Source organism: Asterias amurensis, chromosome 8 (assembly GCF_032118995.1).
Source record: "Asterias amurensis chromosome 8, ASM3211899v1".
In the NCBI taxonomy this organism is placed as follows: domain Eukaryota; kingdom Metazoa; phylum Echinodermata; class Asteroidea; order Forcipulatida; family Asteriidae; genus Asterias; species Asterias amurensis.
Genome location: NC_092655.1, coordinates 161,460 through 176,150, shown reverse-complemented (window position 1 = coordinate 176,150; position 14,691 = coordinate 161,460). Strand labels below are relative to the sequence as shown.

At 40.1% G+C, this 14,691-nt stretch overlaps 2 protein-coding genes across 2 annotated transcripts; both read right to left on the bottom strand.

Moving 5' to 3' along the window:
• Positions 1-1,634: 1,634 nt before the first annotated feature.
• LOC139941038 (uncharacterized) lies at positions 1,635-8,607 on the bottom strand. The gene is made up of 2 exons (XM_071937451.1): positions 7,237-8,607; positions 1,635-5,442 (listed from the first exon to the last, which is right to left on the bottom strand). The coding sequence occupies exons 1-2, from the start codon at positions 8,421-8,423 to the stop codon at positions 3,693-3,695; spliced, it is 2,937 nt and encodes a 978-aa protein (XP_071793552.1). The 5' UTR covers positions 8,424-8,607; the 3' UTR covers positions 1,635-3,692.
• A 1,340-nt stretch (positions 8,608-9,947) lies between these two features.
• Positions 9,948-14,262, bottom strand: LOC139940564 (V-type proton ATPase subunit e 2-like). Its single transcript, XM_071936870.1, has 4 exons — positions 14,044-14,262; positions 13,451-13,498; positions 12,370-12,460; positions 9,948-11,440 (listed from the first exon to the last, which is right to left on the bottom strand). The coding sequence occupies exons 1-4, from the start codon at positions 14,142-14,144 to the stop codon at positions 11,408-11,410; spliced, it is 273 nt and encodes a 90-aa protein (XP_071792971.1). The 5' UTR covers positions 14,145-14,262; the 3' UTR covers positions 9,948-11,407.
• Between the last annotated feature and the right edge of the window lie 429 nt (positions 14,263-14,691).

Genomic DNA, 14,691 nt, shown 5'->3' with positions numbered 1-14,691 from the left:
CGATCGAGGCCGGCTGGCGACACGGACTGACCGCCAATGGTGACTCCCTGCCCGGCAGCCCCCTAAAAAAGAACAGCGCCAATCCCCCTTTTCTCTTGAAGAAAGCCCCGCCTAATCCAGTCGTGCAGTCAGACAATTGAAGGATTCAAACAAAACGACAATCAAGTGCCTTGTGGCAATTAAGAGATGACTGCTACTGAATTGAAAGTTTGCTTTATCAAAATAGTGTTAGTCTAACAAACAATTAACAAGTACATGCTCAAAGACTAGTGATCTCATGTGGTATTAAGCCTAATCGATGACAAGAGATACACCACCCAGAAATAATTATGTGCAAGAAAAACAGCAAGTCATCTCTCAAATATTGCCCAAGGAATTAGAAGATGAAACAATATCCAAGGTTTAACCATCTTGAGATGTGGTTTGATTATTATGAAAAGGACCATGGCATTGATAATCTCTCATATTTGCCTACAAACCAGGTCCACGGGAGAGTTCGATCGACGAAATATATTGACCAATAATTAGTGACGTTACAAATATTTTTAGAACATTTTGATAAGTGTTTTCTAGTGATGCAGAAGCTGGGCACACAACTTGGGTATCATGAGATACCCAAAATAGCGGACCGTGATCTGTCATGAAATTACATAAAATCATAAGGGATATTATTTATAATTATATTCTATTTTAAAAGTAGAAACTTTCAAACCATATTTATTTTTAAACGAACGCTTTTTGAAGGCCAAAGCACCAAAAAACCATTGACCACATGCCCTTCAATGCCCAGTCTCGACAAAACATTCAGAGCCTGCGTTTATGTTTAGGAACAATCTTCACCCCCCTTCTTAAGCGTCGTCGGTCCACCCCCAAAGAGGGTAACCTGGTGAACTTTTCACCTGTGACATAAAGATGCAGGTCGTTTGAAGTCTAAAGGAAGTAAATAAAAACTTCAGTCTTTCTCTTTTTTGCTTTGCATCTTTTGACCCCTACAAATTTTAATGAGAGCACCTTTTTCGTTTAAATATTTATTTGAAGAAAAAAAAACCTGATTCAAAATTGACAAAGAAAAGTGATATTTTTGTGAGTTCGTTTTGTTCCTATTGTTGCAAGGATTTGAATGAAAGAAGTGGCTAGATTTTAGAAACTGCGACGGCTCAGGTAAAAACAAAATCTGGTGATAAATTTATGTTTACAGGGATCGTAAAAATGTGTTATGGTTCCCGATAAATTGCAGAAAAGGATCAGAAGACCCGAAAGGATTACTGAACGTTTTTACGAACCATTTGCAGTTTTGGCGGTGATAAAAGAGACGCATTTGATGTGGTTACAAGGATGAAAAGTTTATTTTGGGTTGTAAATAGTTTTCTTTTCAAGTAAAGCTACGACACTCTCACTGCTAAAACGGAGCACAACACGTAAACAGTCTGTATTCTTACATAATGCACGAAGCTTCGTGACTTTTTAGTGCTCGGTGGAAGTTTAACGCGGTATAGCTCTCTCAATTAAAAAAAATAAAAAATCCTTTCAGTCTTTCAGTCCCATTCAGTTTGACTTTTTATGGTCTGTCCTGCCCTTGTAGTCGTACTTTTAAACTCTTATATGCAAGAGAAAGAAAACAACAACAGGTAGAAACAATCTTTTCGTCTCAGATTTATTCTCTGAGATGTTTCCGGTTTCAGTTTTAGCGTTTCAGTGTTATTTGTCAGTAGACATTGTAAAATTTAGTTCTTTCTCTTCACTGTTTTTCCTTCTGTGCAAATGGGATAAATAAATCATTCATTTCTAAAAATGTTTTTGAAAGAGCCCGCGTAGTAAGGAATGGCGTCAATAAGGTTGGGTGGGGCAACAAGGTTGCCTTCTTATAAATGCTACGTGTCATCCGTTTGAAATATGGACCTTTTAGTTAAAACAACCACCGGCATAATTTCTTTTTTTCAAATCTTCTTGTTTGTTTATTTTTTTTAAATTTCCATTCATACTTTTATACATACAGATAAACAATGCTTAATATGATAAATACAAAATGTTTCATAATATATAATTTCTTTTCATTAAAGTCTCCCATATTGTGCCCTCATCGAAACTGTTCCACACATCTTTTGTTTTTATTGTGAATAATTAGCGATTAAAAAACAAAAAAGTTTAATAAAACTTCCCGTAGTGTGACTTTTTGCCCATCTTCATTAGAAATGGTTCGAGCTCACAGTAAAGTAAGTGAATTAAAACAATAAACCACTTCAATGCCAGAATTTTTAAATATTACGTCTATAAAAATTTACCCCCCAAAAAGAGAGAACATTTTGCATTCTTCGGTTTGGTTTTGAGGAATGATGTTTCCAGCACGAACTGTCACTTGCAATAAAACATATCAGTCCTGTTATTCCAATCTTCTCCATTGAATTGACTGATGTGTGACCTTAAATTGACTCAATGGCAGCATATCGAGAGGGGAGTAGGCTCCTGAGCTTTTGGGCGGCACTTTAGGGTGCCACTTGTCGTCTGCCTTCTCAAAGTTTGTTCAACCGGCTAAGAAGATCGCTTCTCTTGCCCTTTGTATTAAGCAGTATTTGATCAAACTCATTACTTTCTCAGTCACTCTGATTATTAAGTCAAGCATCTTAATACAAAACATAAAACCCAATTCTTTCACGGAGGGTTTTGCAATTTTATTTACATCCCAACAACTTGTCACTATTATATAGGAATACAAGCAAGATAAATATAAGTATTCTTTTGACACAGCGCGACACCCTTTAGAGTATGTTTGATTGAACAACGAGTACCAAACCACTTGAAAAGATGTCAACAGGGGAGAAAATACCAACGACTGAGCGAGAAGCCAGAGAAGTGATACCGGTGACTTGTTGCGATTTCGCCCCAGTGAACGGCTTCAATGCCCGCAGCTTAAGACCGATGAAACCACACTATGCTGGAATTTCAATACAGCGTCCCGGGAGACTTTTGCCTCTCAACCATCCAGTGAGGGGCAGGTTGAGAAGACCATCAACCCTTCGCAACCACCACCCACAACTTGTTCAATTGATGAAACCGGTGGTCGTATAGCCTACTTTACAATAACGGGTTAAGATTATCCCTATATTGTTAACCCGGAGTAGAATCTGTCTCAAGCACGACCGCCATTCATCTCGGGGGCGTCCGACCCGATTCCGGCCCCTCTTGTCTGAACGGCTAAGTTGTCTCACTGTTGGAGTTTACATAGTTAATAGTCCGGAGCCCCGGAGCAAAGAGGTTCCGTACCAAAGGAAAAGATTAGTGACTTTACGGCTAGGATGTTGTTTAACAAGCGCTGCTACAATACTGGGTTTGTGAAAGGTTAAACAATTTCAATGGGATCGGGAAGAAACATGCTGACTTAAGGTCTTTACGGATTGGGAAGCTTTCCCTATACCGTTATTATTGGCTACCACATAGTTGCAACATTTGTTTAAGACTTAAAGAATAAGTCTTTAACATTAGTCCGATTCTGAAACAAGTATAGGGCCTACGCGTGTATGGATATCCTAGGACACTCTCTGTTGCGTCAGCATGACATCTTACAATTTCAAAATCCATTAACAATTGTTTGTTAAACATTACCAAACATCTAAATAAAGAGCCGTCGTGTGATGATGACGTCAGTATGAATACGTTTAGAGGTGTATTATTTAGGGAATCGATTAGTTTCCATATCAGTCGCTAGGAGGTTCGCGACCCATCGAGAGTCGATGGTTCTGCTCTTGAGTATTGTAGCTGGTTTTCAGTAGGTAGTTTCTGACCAGTCTGTTACTCTCATATCTGTATTGCACAGCGGCAATTTGGTGCTTAAAGAACGTTTCATACAACTCATACTCGGCAGTCTTTTTCCTTTTCTCTTCTTCTTCTTCCTCTGCAGTTGGTGGTGTTGTACTTCCAGTTGGTTGTACCTTTGCAAAGAGATTCCCCCAGTCCAATGACCCATCAAGTCCGGCCCAGAGGGCTGCACCGAGGGTGTCTTTGGGCGTCTCTGCCCTCCATGGTATCCCACGCTCTTCGGCACAACTCTTTGCATAGTTTATGACAAGCTTCTGTATGTGAGCTTTCCTGGCCTTGGTCATGCCAGTCTCTGTCCCAGAGGAATCTACCACTTTATCGGTATGCTGTTCTTTACCAGGAGGATGACGAACGGTGCTCCAGGCAGAGGCAAAGGCACCAAAGAAGCCTTTCTGGGTCGTAGGTCTTGATGAGATCATAGCTGGTGACGTTGCGGTGACGTCATCTTGCTGTGATGAGTTTTGGCTGGAGGTTGAGTGATGAGCTACTTTGACAAACTTTCTCTCTCTCATCCCAGCCCGGTCCACTGTCGAGTACAAGTCTACAACTTGCAGAACGAAAACTCCGAAGAATGGCAGGCAAGGTTGCGATCTCATGGACTTCTCGACGGCCATTTTGTATTGCTCATTCTTCCCATCGTCCGTCATCAGGGTGACGAGCTCTTCCCATAGTTCAAACTCATAAGGAAACTCCTCCTCGAAAGCTTTCCAAGTATTTTTGAGACGATAAATGGGTAGCACCTTCATCCCACACAAGACTGCCTTCAAACTGTGGAAGTTCTGCATCAAACGGCACCTCTCAGCAACCTCGACGAATCTAGCCATCGTGGCCGCCCGTTCCCCCACCGTCTGAGGGAGCAATATCTCGGTAGAGACGAGACCCACGACACGCTCGAAGAACTCGATAAACTTGGATGTGTGAGGGGCCCGAGAATGTTTGTCTCCTTTGAGCCATTGACAGTCAACTAACTCTGCTTCCCGTACACGAACGAACAAGCTTGAGTCGATCAGAGCGAGTTCAATAGCAAGTAGCTCTGGTGGGATGTCTTTGATACTGGTTATACCCCGACTCTTAATGCTAGATCCTGTGCTTCCACCCCTATGTTCTCTAGATTTATTCACTTTCTTGATTGTGTTTAGAATTCCCTTAGAGCGATTTTTGTTTTCCTTTTGACACCCAGCACCCTTGTCTCCTCTACTTTTCTGTACCCGTTTGCCAAGATGGAGTTTGTGTTTGAAACATTCAGCCAAGCTCTTCCTTCTCTTCCCGTGAGAATGATTCTTCGCATTACTGTTGCCCTCTACTTCGTTTCTCGCACCCATTGGTATCCCATCATGCCCGGCGACAACAAACTCCAAATCTTGTGCCGTCTCACGAGATCTCGTGATCTCCTCCTGAAGTCTCGTTTGCTCTGGAGACAGCAGCATCACGTGACCGTTGATCACGTGGGGCTTCTTGTTATCGTCTTCATTGAGAAGGTCCATGTAGACGAGAGAGGTTCGATGGGCATCAGCTGCCGCCTTGTGTAGGTCGTCCAAGAAGCTTGCCTCTCCTTCTAAGATGTCAGGTAGAGAGCATCGATGGTAGATGGTTTCTTTCTCCTGAACAGTAGGGAAGAAGATACTCTCCCTGTAAAGAAGACAGAGAAAGGTTCTCTTACAAATACATCAGCTCAAAGAGGACACACAGTTGTGGTGAAGACTTTTCAATTTTATTTAAATGATTAAGGGGGTTGATTAAAAAACCTTGTGGTTTATACTGATGTAATGTTTGCAAACCTTGCTGATTCAACTTCAGATGAAAAAGATATAAGATAATTTAATTTCGTATTAATCTGTGATTAAGTTTTAAGTTTGTTTCTGTATTGTTCTGTCTAGTCTAGATCTAAAGTTAACTTCTAAATTGAACTGCTGAACCCTTGTAATTGTATAGGCCCCCTACGCCAAAATTAACTTAAATTCTTTACTCACGCATAGTTTTCAGTTTACGTATTAACATTTTCAGTGGTATAAAGCAATCTATGAAAAAGAGGGGAAAAAAAAGAAACACTGAAACTTGTTTTATTATGTATTTTTTTCATTTTTTTTCTTCTTCAGGTAATACTGATGAACATTTTTCTGGATTTATGTCATTTGCACGAAAGCGCCTTACGGTCGTGGGAATATATTTACCCATTCAACAAACCATGCTGCTAAAGGGGACCGCCCAAAATATGATGACCAATTAAAACGTTTAAAATTCAATACCAAAAGTATAATGGCTGAAAAGACAAAGGAAGGCTCCTTTGGACCAATCACTTTTGAAAAGCGTCCATTCTTTGAAAAATGTAATAAGACTTTATGGAAAAAATGTAATAAAATGTTTATGGGCATCTAAAAAGGAAAACATAAAAGTTCAAGCACGTAGCTCATTGATGGAAAGCTTTCATGGGCTTTATTGTGAGATTTCTAAACTGGCCCTTAGCCACTCAGAGAGGGCGTTTTGCTTGTGTGAACCTTTTCTCCTGCCAGATTTCCACTGCTTTAAATTTGTTTTCCAGTTACAATAAACATATTAGTTTAGAACTGCACAGTCGACGCTCGTTACAAGATCACTGGGACTGGCCAAGTTAACTCTTTATAACAGGAGCAATGTAATAAGAGAACAGCAAAACAAAGAAACGCAAAGCAGAAATAAGATTCGGGACTTCAGAATGTACTTTTATAAGCAGAACATCTTTATAACAGGAACAGTGTTATAAGAGGACAGCAAAACAAAGAAACGCAACGTAGAAAATGAGATTCAGGACACAGCTTTAAATAACCATATTCTCCGTTAGAATTCGTCGAATTTCTTGTTTGTTCAGAGTGTTTGTTTTCTTTTTTGATATGGATCTCTTATTTTTGTTGATTCATTGTGGGACCAAATTGTGTGACCCTGTTTGTTTTTCCAGAAATAGATCAACAATGCGACCAAACTGAAGCTAGAAGAGCAGTAATTGTCTGACGTACGCACGGCTACTTTTTGACTACAAAACCAAACCTAAACAAATAAATTAATTACCTTTGAGATGGGCTTTTCTATGGTTTAAAACTTGTGAAAATCCAACAATTTCTAGGGGGATTTGACCGTTCTTGTTTCTAATATCTTTTTGACAGCTCCGTGAACAAAAAAACCGTTGGAGATGTTTTTGTGGAGCAACCCTGAGTTTCCCGATTTTGCCGATCATTTCAAAATCAACTTGGGGGGGGGGGGGGGTAAATCTCCTGCCACACCGTTAGTGCAAGGTGTAACATGTTACCTCGGAATAAAACAGAACTACTGTTTTTAAAGTGTTATTCATGGTTAAAGCAAAATATAATTGTTGTTTACTTTGGCTATTTATATACTAAATCCTAACGTCTTCTTTGTCTTTAGAATAAGGTGTACTTGGATTTTACTCACCCTTTTGTTTTGCAAATAGCAGGGGTCTTAAGCTGGTCAACAGCAGTCATTGACGCCACAGGGCGCCACCTTCCGACATGTCCATGTCCATGAGCTTCCATGTTGAACTTCTGGAACAGGTCACCAACGCAAAGGAGCAGCTTCTGATTGATTTCACGTGACACTGGATGCTTCCAATCCACACCTGAATCTCCAAGTAAACTACCGAGGCTCTCAATGTCTAGTAGGCTGGAATAGGCATCAGTGCTGCTGTTACTTGCTTGTTGAACAGCGGGTAGAGAGTGGGGTTCACCCCAGACGAGTGAAGAGGTGTGATCCATCTTTTGGGTGCCGGTTGAAGGTCCGTGTCCATCATTATGCTTCAAAGAAACGTGTGAATGGCCATTTCTTTCATCATTGTTGGAGTCGAGTACTGCACCAGGAAGGCCTATGTATGGTGTGTTAGGGTCTTTAGCCAACACTTCGTCTTCATGTTCTCGAGAGAGCGCCCCCTGGAAGTGACCAACCCAATGGTAGGCTCTGGACTCGCGACGTTTCTTGTCGTGTTGCGTCGCTGCACCGCTGTCTGTGCTGTGGATTGCATCATCACTTCCTGTATTTAGAAAACTCTTTGATCTTGTTTGTTTCATTGGCACACCATCATCAGCTGGAACTCCATTTTCCACCTCCGAAGCCTCACCATTGAACCTTCCCTGATCCTGAGTATGTTCCGTAAGGATCGGTTTTATGCCTTTTTGATGATGGCGTCTTTCATTCCGCTTCTCATCCGTGTCATGTATCCATGCCAACCATTCCCTCCACCTGTCCTCACGGTGTCTCCCTTCAGCTAGTTCGAGGTACCACGTCTTACCAGTAGACAGACGGAGCCGTAGAACATGTTCCCCTCTGTGTTCCTGGTGTCTCCTCGTCGACAGCTTGGTGCCCTGCAACGGGAAGAGATGAGCTAGATGGAGGTACTCTACATTAGATGCTGAATCTTTCGAAACTACAGGCGTCTTCAGGCATTCCTTATCTGAATCCACCCACTCCTCAGCTATTAGAACAACGGTTTCGGTCAATCCTGCATGTACCATACACAAACATTCGCCGTGTTTTTTCTCCAGTACGAAACGCCCCTCCACCAGAACTACTTCATCGCAAAATTCAGAATACTCTTTACACCATAACAGTTTCTGAAGAGTTGCCATAATAATCTTTAAACGGCATTTCCAGATACGAATATTTTCCTTGGAGTTTGTGATTGAAAAGAAACGTCCATCCACAAACAATATCAAAATAACAACGGATAATTTGATCTTGGATAGAACTTGTATGTAACGATCGATGAAATGAGGTCAAGAAAAGTAAACACACGTTTCCAACGTGCATTATGACGAAAATAAAGCGAACGCTCGCGTTACACGCACGTAACAAAGCAATATACCCCTTGCATGACGTCACAATCTAAACAAAAATACTAGACCTATCTTAGGTTAGTAAAGACCTATGATTGGCTGAGAGTTGAGCTTGTGGCGTGTACACGCGTGCTAATTCCATTGTTTGTGTAGCGAGGCCACACAATGGAAACGCGCACATGTGCACATGCGTCATGCACAAAACTACAAGCCAAAAGATCTTCCTTTGATCGCAGCGAGGGCGCTGTTTTTGAGCTCTGCGGTCAATGAACAGAGGTACAGTAGTCTCTCTGTGGGTCAATGATGAGCTTCATTTTTACTCTCTCACTGATGATGATGCGCGCCTTAGAAGCTAAAGAGAGACAAGATTTTTATATGAGGGTGTGAGGGGAGATTCTGCTGTCCCCCGGAGACCCTTTCCTCCCCATACCTGACACTTGTGACAACGCCCTCTTTTGAAACATTCTCCTTTAGCCGCCCACATTAAATTTCCATTGGGGAGAGGGGGGGGGGGGGGTTGCCTGGAACATCTGACAGCACATTTCGAGACTTCATTTTGCCAAAAAGTGGTCTCACCTTTCACCTAAATTCGTTTGCAGGCGACCGAAAGTGCAGCTGCCATACGTCACCTCGGATCAAACAAAACACAGCTTTCGTCATACTATTGGATGGACCAATCTTCCTGATTAATAATATTATTTCATTATTGAATGAGTCACGGCAACTGGGTTGGAAGAACTAGCTTGCTGCAACTCTCTCTAGTAGAACAAAGAAAACGTATTTTTCTCTCAATATTGAGCTCTACAAAGGTTAACCGAAACTGTTGGGTGTCGGTTTTTATGGCTACTCTTTGCCCCTTTACAGACTTTTAGGGGTTGTGATGATAAGGCATGGTATTTGCCCTTACAAAACCAGTTGATATCTGATCAAGTAAAAGGGCCAACCTATAATGAACTGTAGGTTTAGGCTTCTTTAATTGTAGTCTTACTCATTTTCTGGGGACAATTAGCTGTAGCCAGAGTAAAAACAAAGAAATTTAAAAACAACTGCTAGTTACGTTATTTTACCGTCTTATTTCTTGATGATTTTCCTGATTTTGCTCTTATTTTTGCAGCATTCAGCTCTCCATTCCCACTTTTTATTACCCGTTTAATTTTGATTGAATACTTGCGTGTATTTTACAATAATTGAATAAGATTTTTGTATTGAATTACTACTTATTCAATGGGAGACAGGTCCACATGTAGTTGCAAATAACTGGGCAAACCGTGTGTAAAATGACCAACACCAAAAAAATGAACAACAAAATCTTTGAAGTATATTGTGTACAGTAGTTTAATGACAAATATTTTTCACTTTGTAATAATTTATACAAAATCACATACGTTTGATACATCCATATTACTATACAATATCAAGTTAATAACATATTATTATACCATTCTATAAACCAACATTAACAAATTGAGTAAAACACTTTCGACAATGGGTTTACTCACAGAGGTTCAGATCAGGGTATAAATGTATCCCCAATGGGATACACGTATCCCAAATGGGATACACTTATCCCAAATGGGATACACTTATCCCAAATGGCATACACTGATTAGGGTCATTGATCTGATATCCTTTTTGGTGAAAGAGGGAACCCATCAGGGTCCCAAACCGGACTCACTTATCCCAAATGGCATACGCTGATTGTTAATCTGGCTTAAGGGGATCCTCGATCTAATACCCTTATTGGGGAAAGACGGTACCCATTAGGGTATAAGTGTATCCCAAATGGGACATGATGACATTCTAGGAAGATTAGCAGGAACACTTTTCCATGATTACAGTAAAGATACCCTAAATACACTCTATACATTTATGAGCCAATACAAGATTAACCAGTCAACAAAACAGTACAATTATTGAGATAAATGAGATAGACATATTCTAACATTAAGAAAACCAACACATGCCATTGATAATGTTTAATACCGCATCATTAAAAACTTAATGAGATACAAATCCTGTGTCATGTGACAGCTTTCAAGCTTACTTACGCTTAGCGATGCTTGATAAGCAATATTTTTCAATGTTAAATTAGGCCCTTCTCCTTTGCATTTGAATAACTTGTATTTCAAGTATTATACAGAATTGGAAAGGAATAGTTTGACAGATTACTAATAATGACCTATTTTCTCCTACCCCACAATACGGATTAAGCCCAAATTCTGACAGGTTTGTTATTTCATGTTTATGGTTGATCACACAAACATGAACACTGTATGCGACTATTTTGTAATCACTACTAATCCTGTATAATACATGTACCTTGACATGACACAAGTCTGGCATAAGGGAGACAGAGTAATGGAATGTAATATATAGCTCCCTTGCACAATGTCAAACGCTACAGTGACACTGGGCTCCTAGAACAGCTATCGTCTAATCATTTGCCTCCTTTGACCCAAGTGAGGGCGCTTCTGACCCAGTGAGGGCGCTTCTGACCCAAGTGAGGGCGCTTCTGACCCAGTGAGGGCGCTTCTGACCCAAGTGAGGGCGCTTTTGACCCCAGTGAGGGGGGCTTCTTGAGCATGTGACATAACATACAAGGGGTCTATTCCTTGACTAACGTATGATGAAGCACTGTTTCTGAATCCTGTGGGGGAACAAACCCACATGCACCGGCATAGTAATGGGCCTCTGCAAGTGAAGAGGAATAACCCATATTTTGCAGATTGGGGGGGGGGGGGTGTTGGGAAAGAGATGACTGGCTGAAGTTAAGGTTTTTAATTCTCCGGATCTTCAGGAATGTCTTTATTCTGCATAAAGAAAAGAACAAAACAAATTAAAACAAAATCAGCATCATATTTTGGTTTCTTTAAAAAGTTTCAAAAATGGATCAAGTGATAATACGTCTTGAAATGTCTAAGCCCTGTTTTGTTTTATATTGCATACCTGTCAATTGCATGGCAACATATTAATTCTTAATTGTGTGATTGGGTGAAAAGCAGATTTACACTTTACGCGTGGTCAGTGCCAAATTTGCACTAGAGCAAAGTTCCCTGTGTCTTCAAACTCAAGAGGGCAGTCTACCCAACAGCTTTTCACCATGGTGTCGGTCATGGGGGGTGCACTGTTTCTTTGGAATGGTTTGGGGTTTGGGTTTGCTTTGTGGTAGGCCTATATTATATTAGAACCCAGTTTGAAGCCCCCATCTTTTATTTTTGATACATGTTATACCTGATATACCTGATATTTTCCCAATCTGTCTTCTCTACACAATTATTTTCAGGCCTACTCACTTCTGAGGTTATCTTGGTATCATTACCAGAATGATTGAACAATCAACAATAATATTGGCACCCGTTTGACTTATGTGTGAAATCTTAGGTGGCAAAACAAAAGGTGTTGCAAACTGCTCACAATCCCAAATTACCTTCATGTATTGTAGGGTATAAATGATGTATGTATAGTCAACTCAATGGCCTAACATTTTAATGCCAGTAGAGATTTATGATAACACAGCACAAACTAAAGGGTAATACAAATTGAAAGTCATCAATTTGAATTTTCCATTCTTTTTATAGAGTAAACTTAAAAGCCCTATCAAACTGCGGCTAAAGCCCTGTTTTTATGAACTATTTTGCGTATCACCAGAATGCAGACTGTTACAACGTACTATACAATGTCAGAACATCATACATGTGCGTTTGTATCTTTTAAAAAGATGAAATGAACCGTAACTTACATCCCATTCATAAAAAAGTGCTTTAATGACTTTGGAGCTCAGCTGTGGTCCAAAAAGGGGATTGAGTTGCATCAGGAATGCACATAACCAACTGCAAAACAAACAAATAAACACATCAATAAATATGGCAAAATTGATATGAAATTAATGCTTTAACGGTAATGGACATCTCTATGAGGAAAATCTCAACTTGTTTTGGAAGGCAAATGATGAGGGTGACCATGGTTTAATTCAAGGCCAGCATTTGCACATTCTGTTATCACTGTGAACCAGCTCCTTACTCTTATTATATTCCAAACTCTTGGTTGACACACTCCCTTTCAAGGTCCAGAGTACTGCAAATTCACAACCAATCTTATAAAGCCTTTTTCTTAAGTTCTGGCTACCACCCTGATCTGATGAACAATAAAACAATCCAGTTTCCTATGAGCCATCTGTCTATATACAACTATGATCAAACAACAGGAAGCACAGGAAGCTGACCTCCACTGATTCATTCACTCGTTGTAGTGTTTCCTCTGATTAAAAACAAAACCAAATCCCAATCCAAATAATTAATTCTTTTACAATTTCGCACATACTAATCGCCAAATTGCCATTGGCCTTAGCATACTAAACCATCTTGTATCTAGGTCATGCTCCCAGGTTGCCTTTGCAACTAATTTAATAAAAAGAGAGAGGTCTGACTGTTATGTCCTTTAGCCTTAAGTTGGTAAGCCAATGTAAAAAATGTGTTGCTTAGCACCCTTCCATTTCAATTTACTCGGGTCAGGAGGTAGTTTTCCCCCCCATCCCCAAATTTGTAGTCAAGACAATTAAATGTCTGACTATCAATCAATCCCTTTTGCAATGTAGCACCTAAAACACCAGTCAGCCGATTTCATGAAACGCTAGGATTAATCCTATCTCGAGTTAGGACAAGTTACCTGTCCTAACTTAGAATTGGTTCAATAAGTCCTAATGTCATAGATGTGTGCGGAACTGAACTCGGCCTAATTCCCAAGATTAATCTTAAGTTAGGAAGAGTTTGGTGAAATCGACAGCTGGTTAGGGTAGGGTTAATGTGGGTCCATGTACTTACAATAAATAGCAGCATACTGCAGTCAGAGTTAACATGAGTTGAATAATTCTGCAAATAAAATGAAACATATATGGATACAGATTATTGAAGATTAAAACAAAAAAATGCCTAGACAGGAACATGTTGATGATCATTGTATTGATATGATGAATGCCAAAATATTTAGTTGTGCTCATCATATCCCTCCATCCTCCGGCCGGTAAACCAAAAGTTATTATTGCCACACCTTTCTTTCGGGGGAGCCTAGTTTCTAGAAGTACTGCTTCAGTATGAGGTTTGTTACGCTCTTGACTCGTAAGCAGTGTGTACATTATTGAACTGTTTATCATAATCATGACAAGAAGTAGAACCAGCGTTGCATGCATCATACTACCAGCATACGGCTTACAATGTCAGAGAGACCAAACTACATAATCTAGTTTAGAACAACGCTGGTCCGATTAATTAAATTGAAACATTTAATGAACAAACAATAAACAAGAGAGCCTAATTCGATGAAAATGTGTCATCCCATTGCAAAATGGATTCGGGAATGGCGGATCGGAAAATCGAATGGATTGGAATTGTCAATTGGATCGTTGTCAATTACTTACCCTCTATCTGCTCGTTTCCTCGGTACAACAAATGGAAGAACAATACCAACAAATGCCCATACTCCCGTCACAATAACCGCAGTAACCCAGGTGGCCACCATCCTTACAGTTTTAGATATTCACGACAAATAACAAGCCGAAATGTTAAGGAAAATATCCACCTTCAACAGCGTACGATCGCTGATGATTTCTGACTGAACTAAGCTAGCTCACACCTCGATCCTGACCTCCCTTACCGCGGAAATGACGATATTCAATGGCGAAAAAAATACATGGGATCGAGCAAAATTGGAATCACTCGAATACCGTGGGTACAAGGAAAGCAAGTCATGTGCTTTTAGTCTGCCTCTCAAACAAAACAGCGATGACCGCACAGAATCGCTGTGTACACGTCTGGGAAATGTACATAATTAAACTTGTATAATTTTTACTAATAAATTACAGGTTAAAAAATTACTTTCTCTCCCATGCACAGCACCTTTGGAAGGAAAATTTCTTGAAACTGGGTTGGAATATTTTTTCCCATTGCATAAAAACACATTCTAATCTCAATCACCGTCATTCCAAATGTATCATGTACAAAAGACACTGTGAAATAATGAAGAGACTTAATTTTAAGTTTATTAAAACTCAAAACAAGCCTAGTTT

Coding starts and splice junctions, on each gene's coding strand:
- LOC139940564 (XM_071936870.1), bottom strand. CDS start 14,144: ATGGTGGCCACCTGGGTTACTGCGGTTATTGTGACGGGAGTATGGGCA. Junction 13,499..14,043: donor AGGAAACGAGCAGATAGAGG/GTAAGTAATTGA, acceptor TTTTATTTGCAG/AATTATTCAACTCATGTTAA. Junction 11,441..12,369: donor CACTTTTTTATGAATGGGAT/GTAAGTTACGGT, acceptor TTCTTTATGCAG/AATAAAGACATTCCTGAAGA.
- LOC139941038 (XM_071937451.1), bottom strand. CDS start 8,423: ATGGCAACTCTTCAGAAACTGTTATGGTGTAAAGAGTATTCTGAATTT. Junction 5,443..7,236: donor GCTATTTGCAAAACAAAAGG/GTGAGTAAAATC, acceptor TCTTCTTTACAG/GGAGAGTATCTTCTTCCCTA.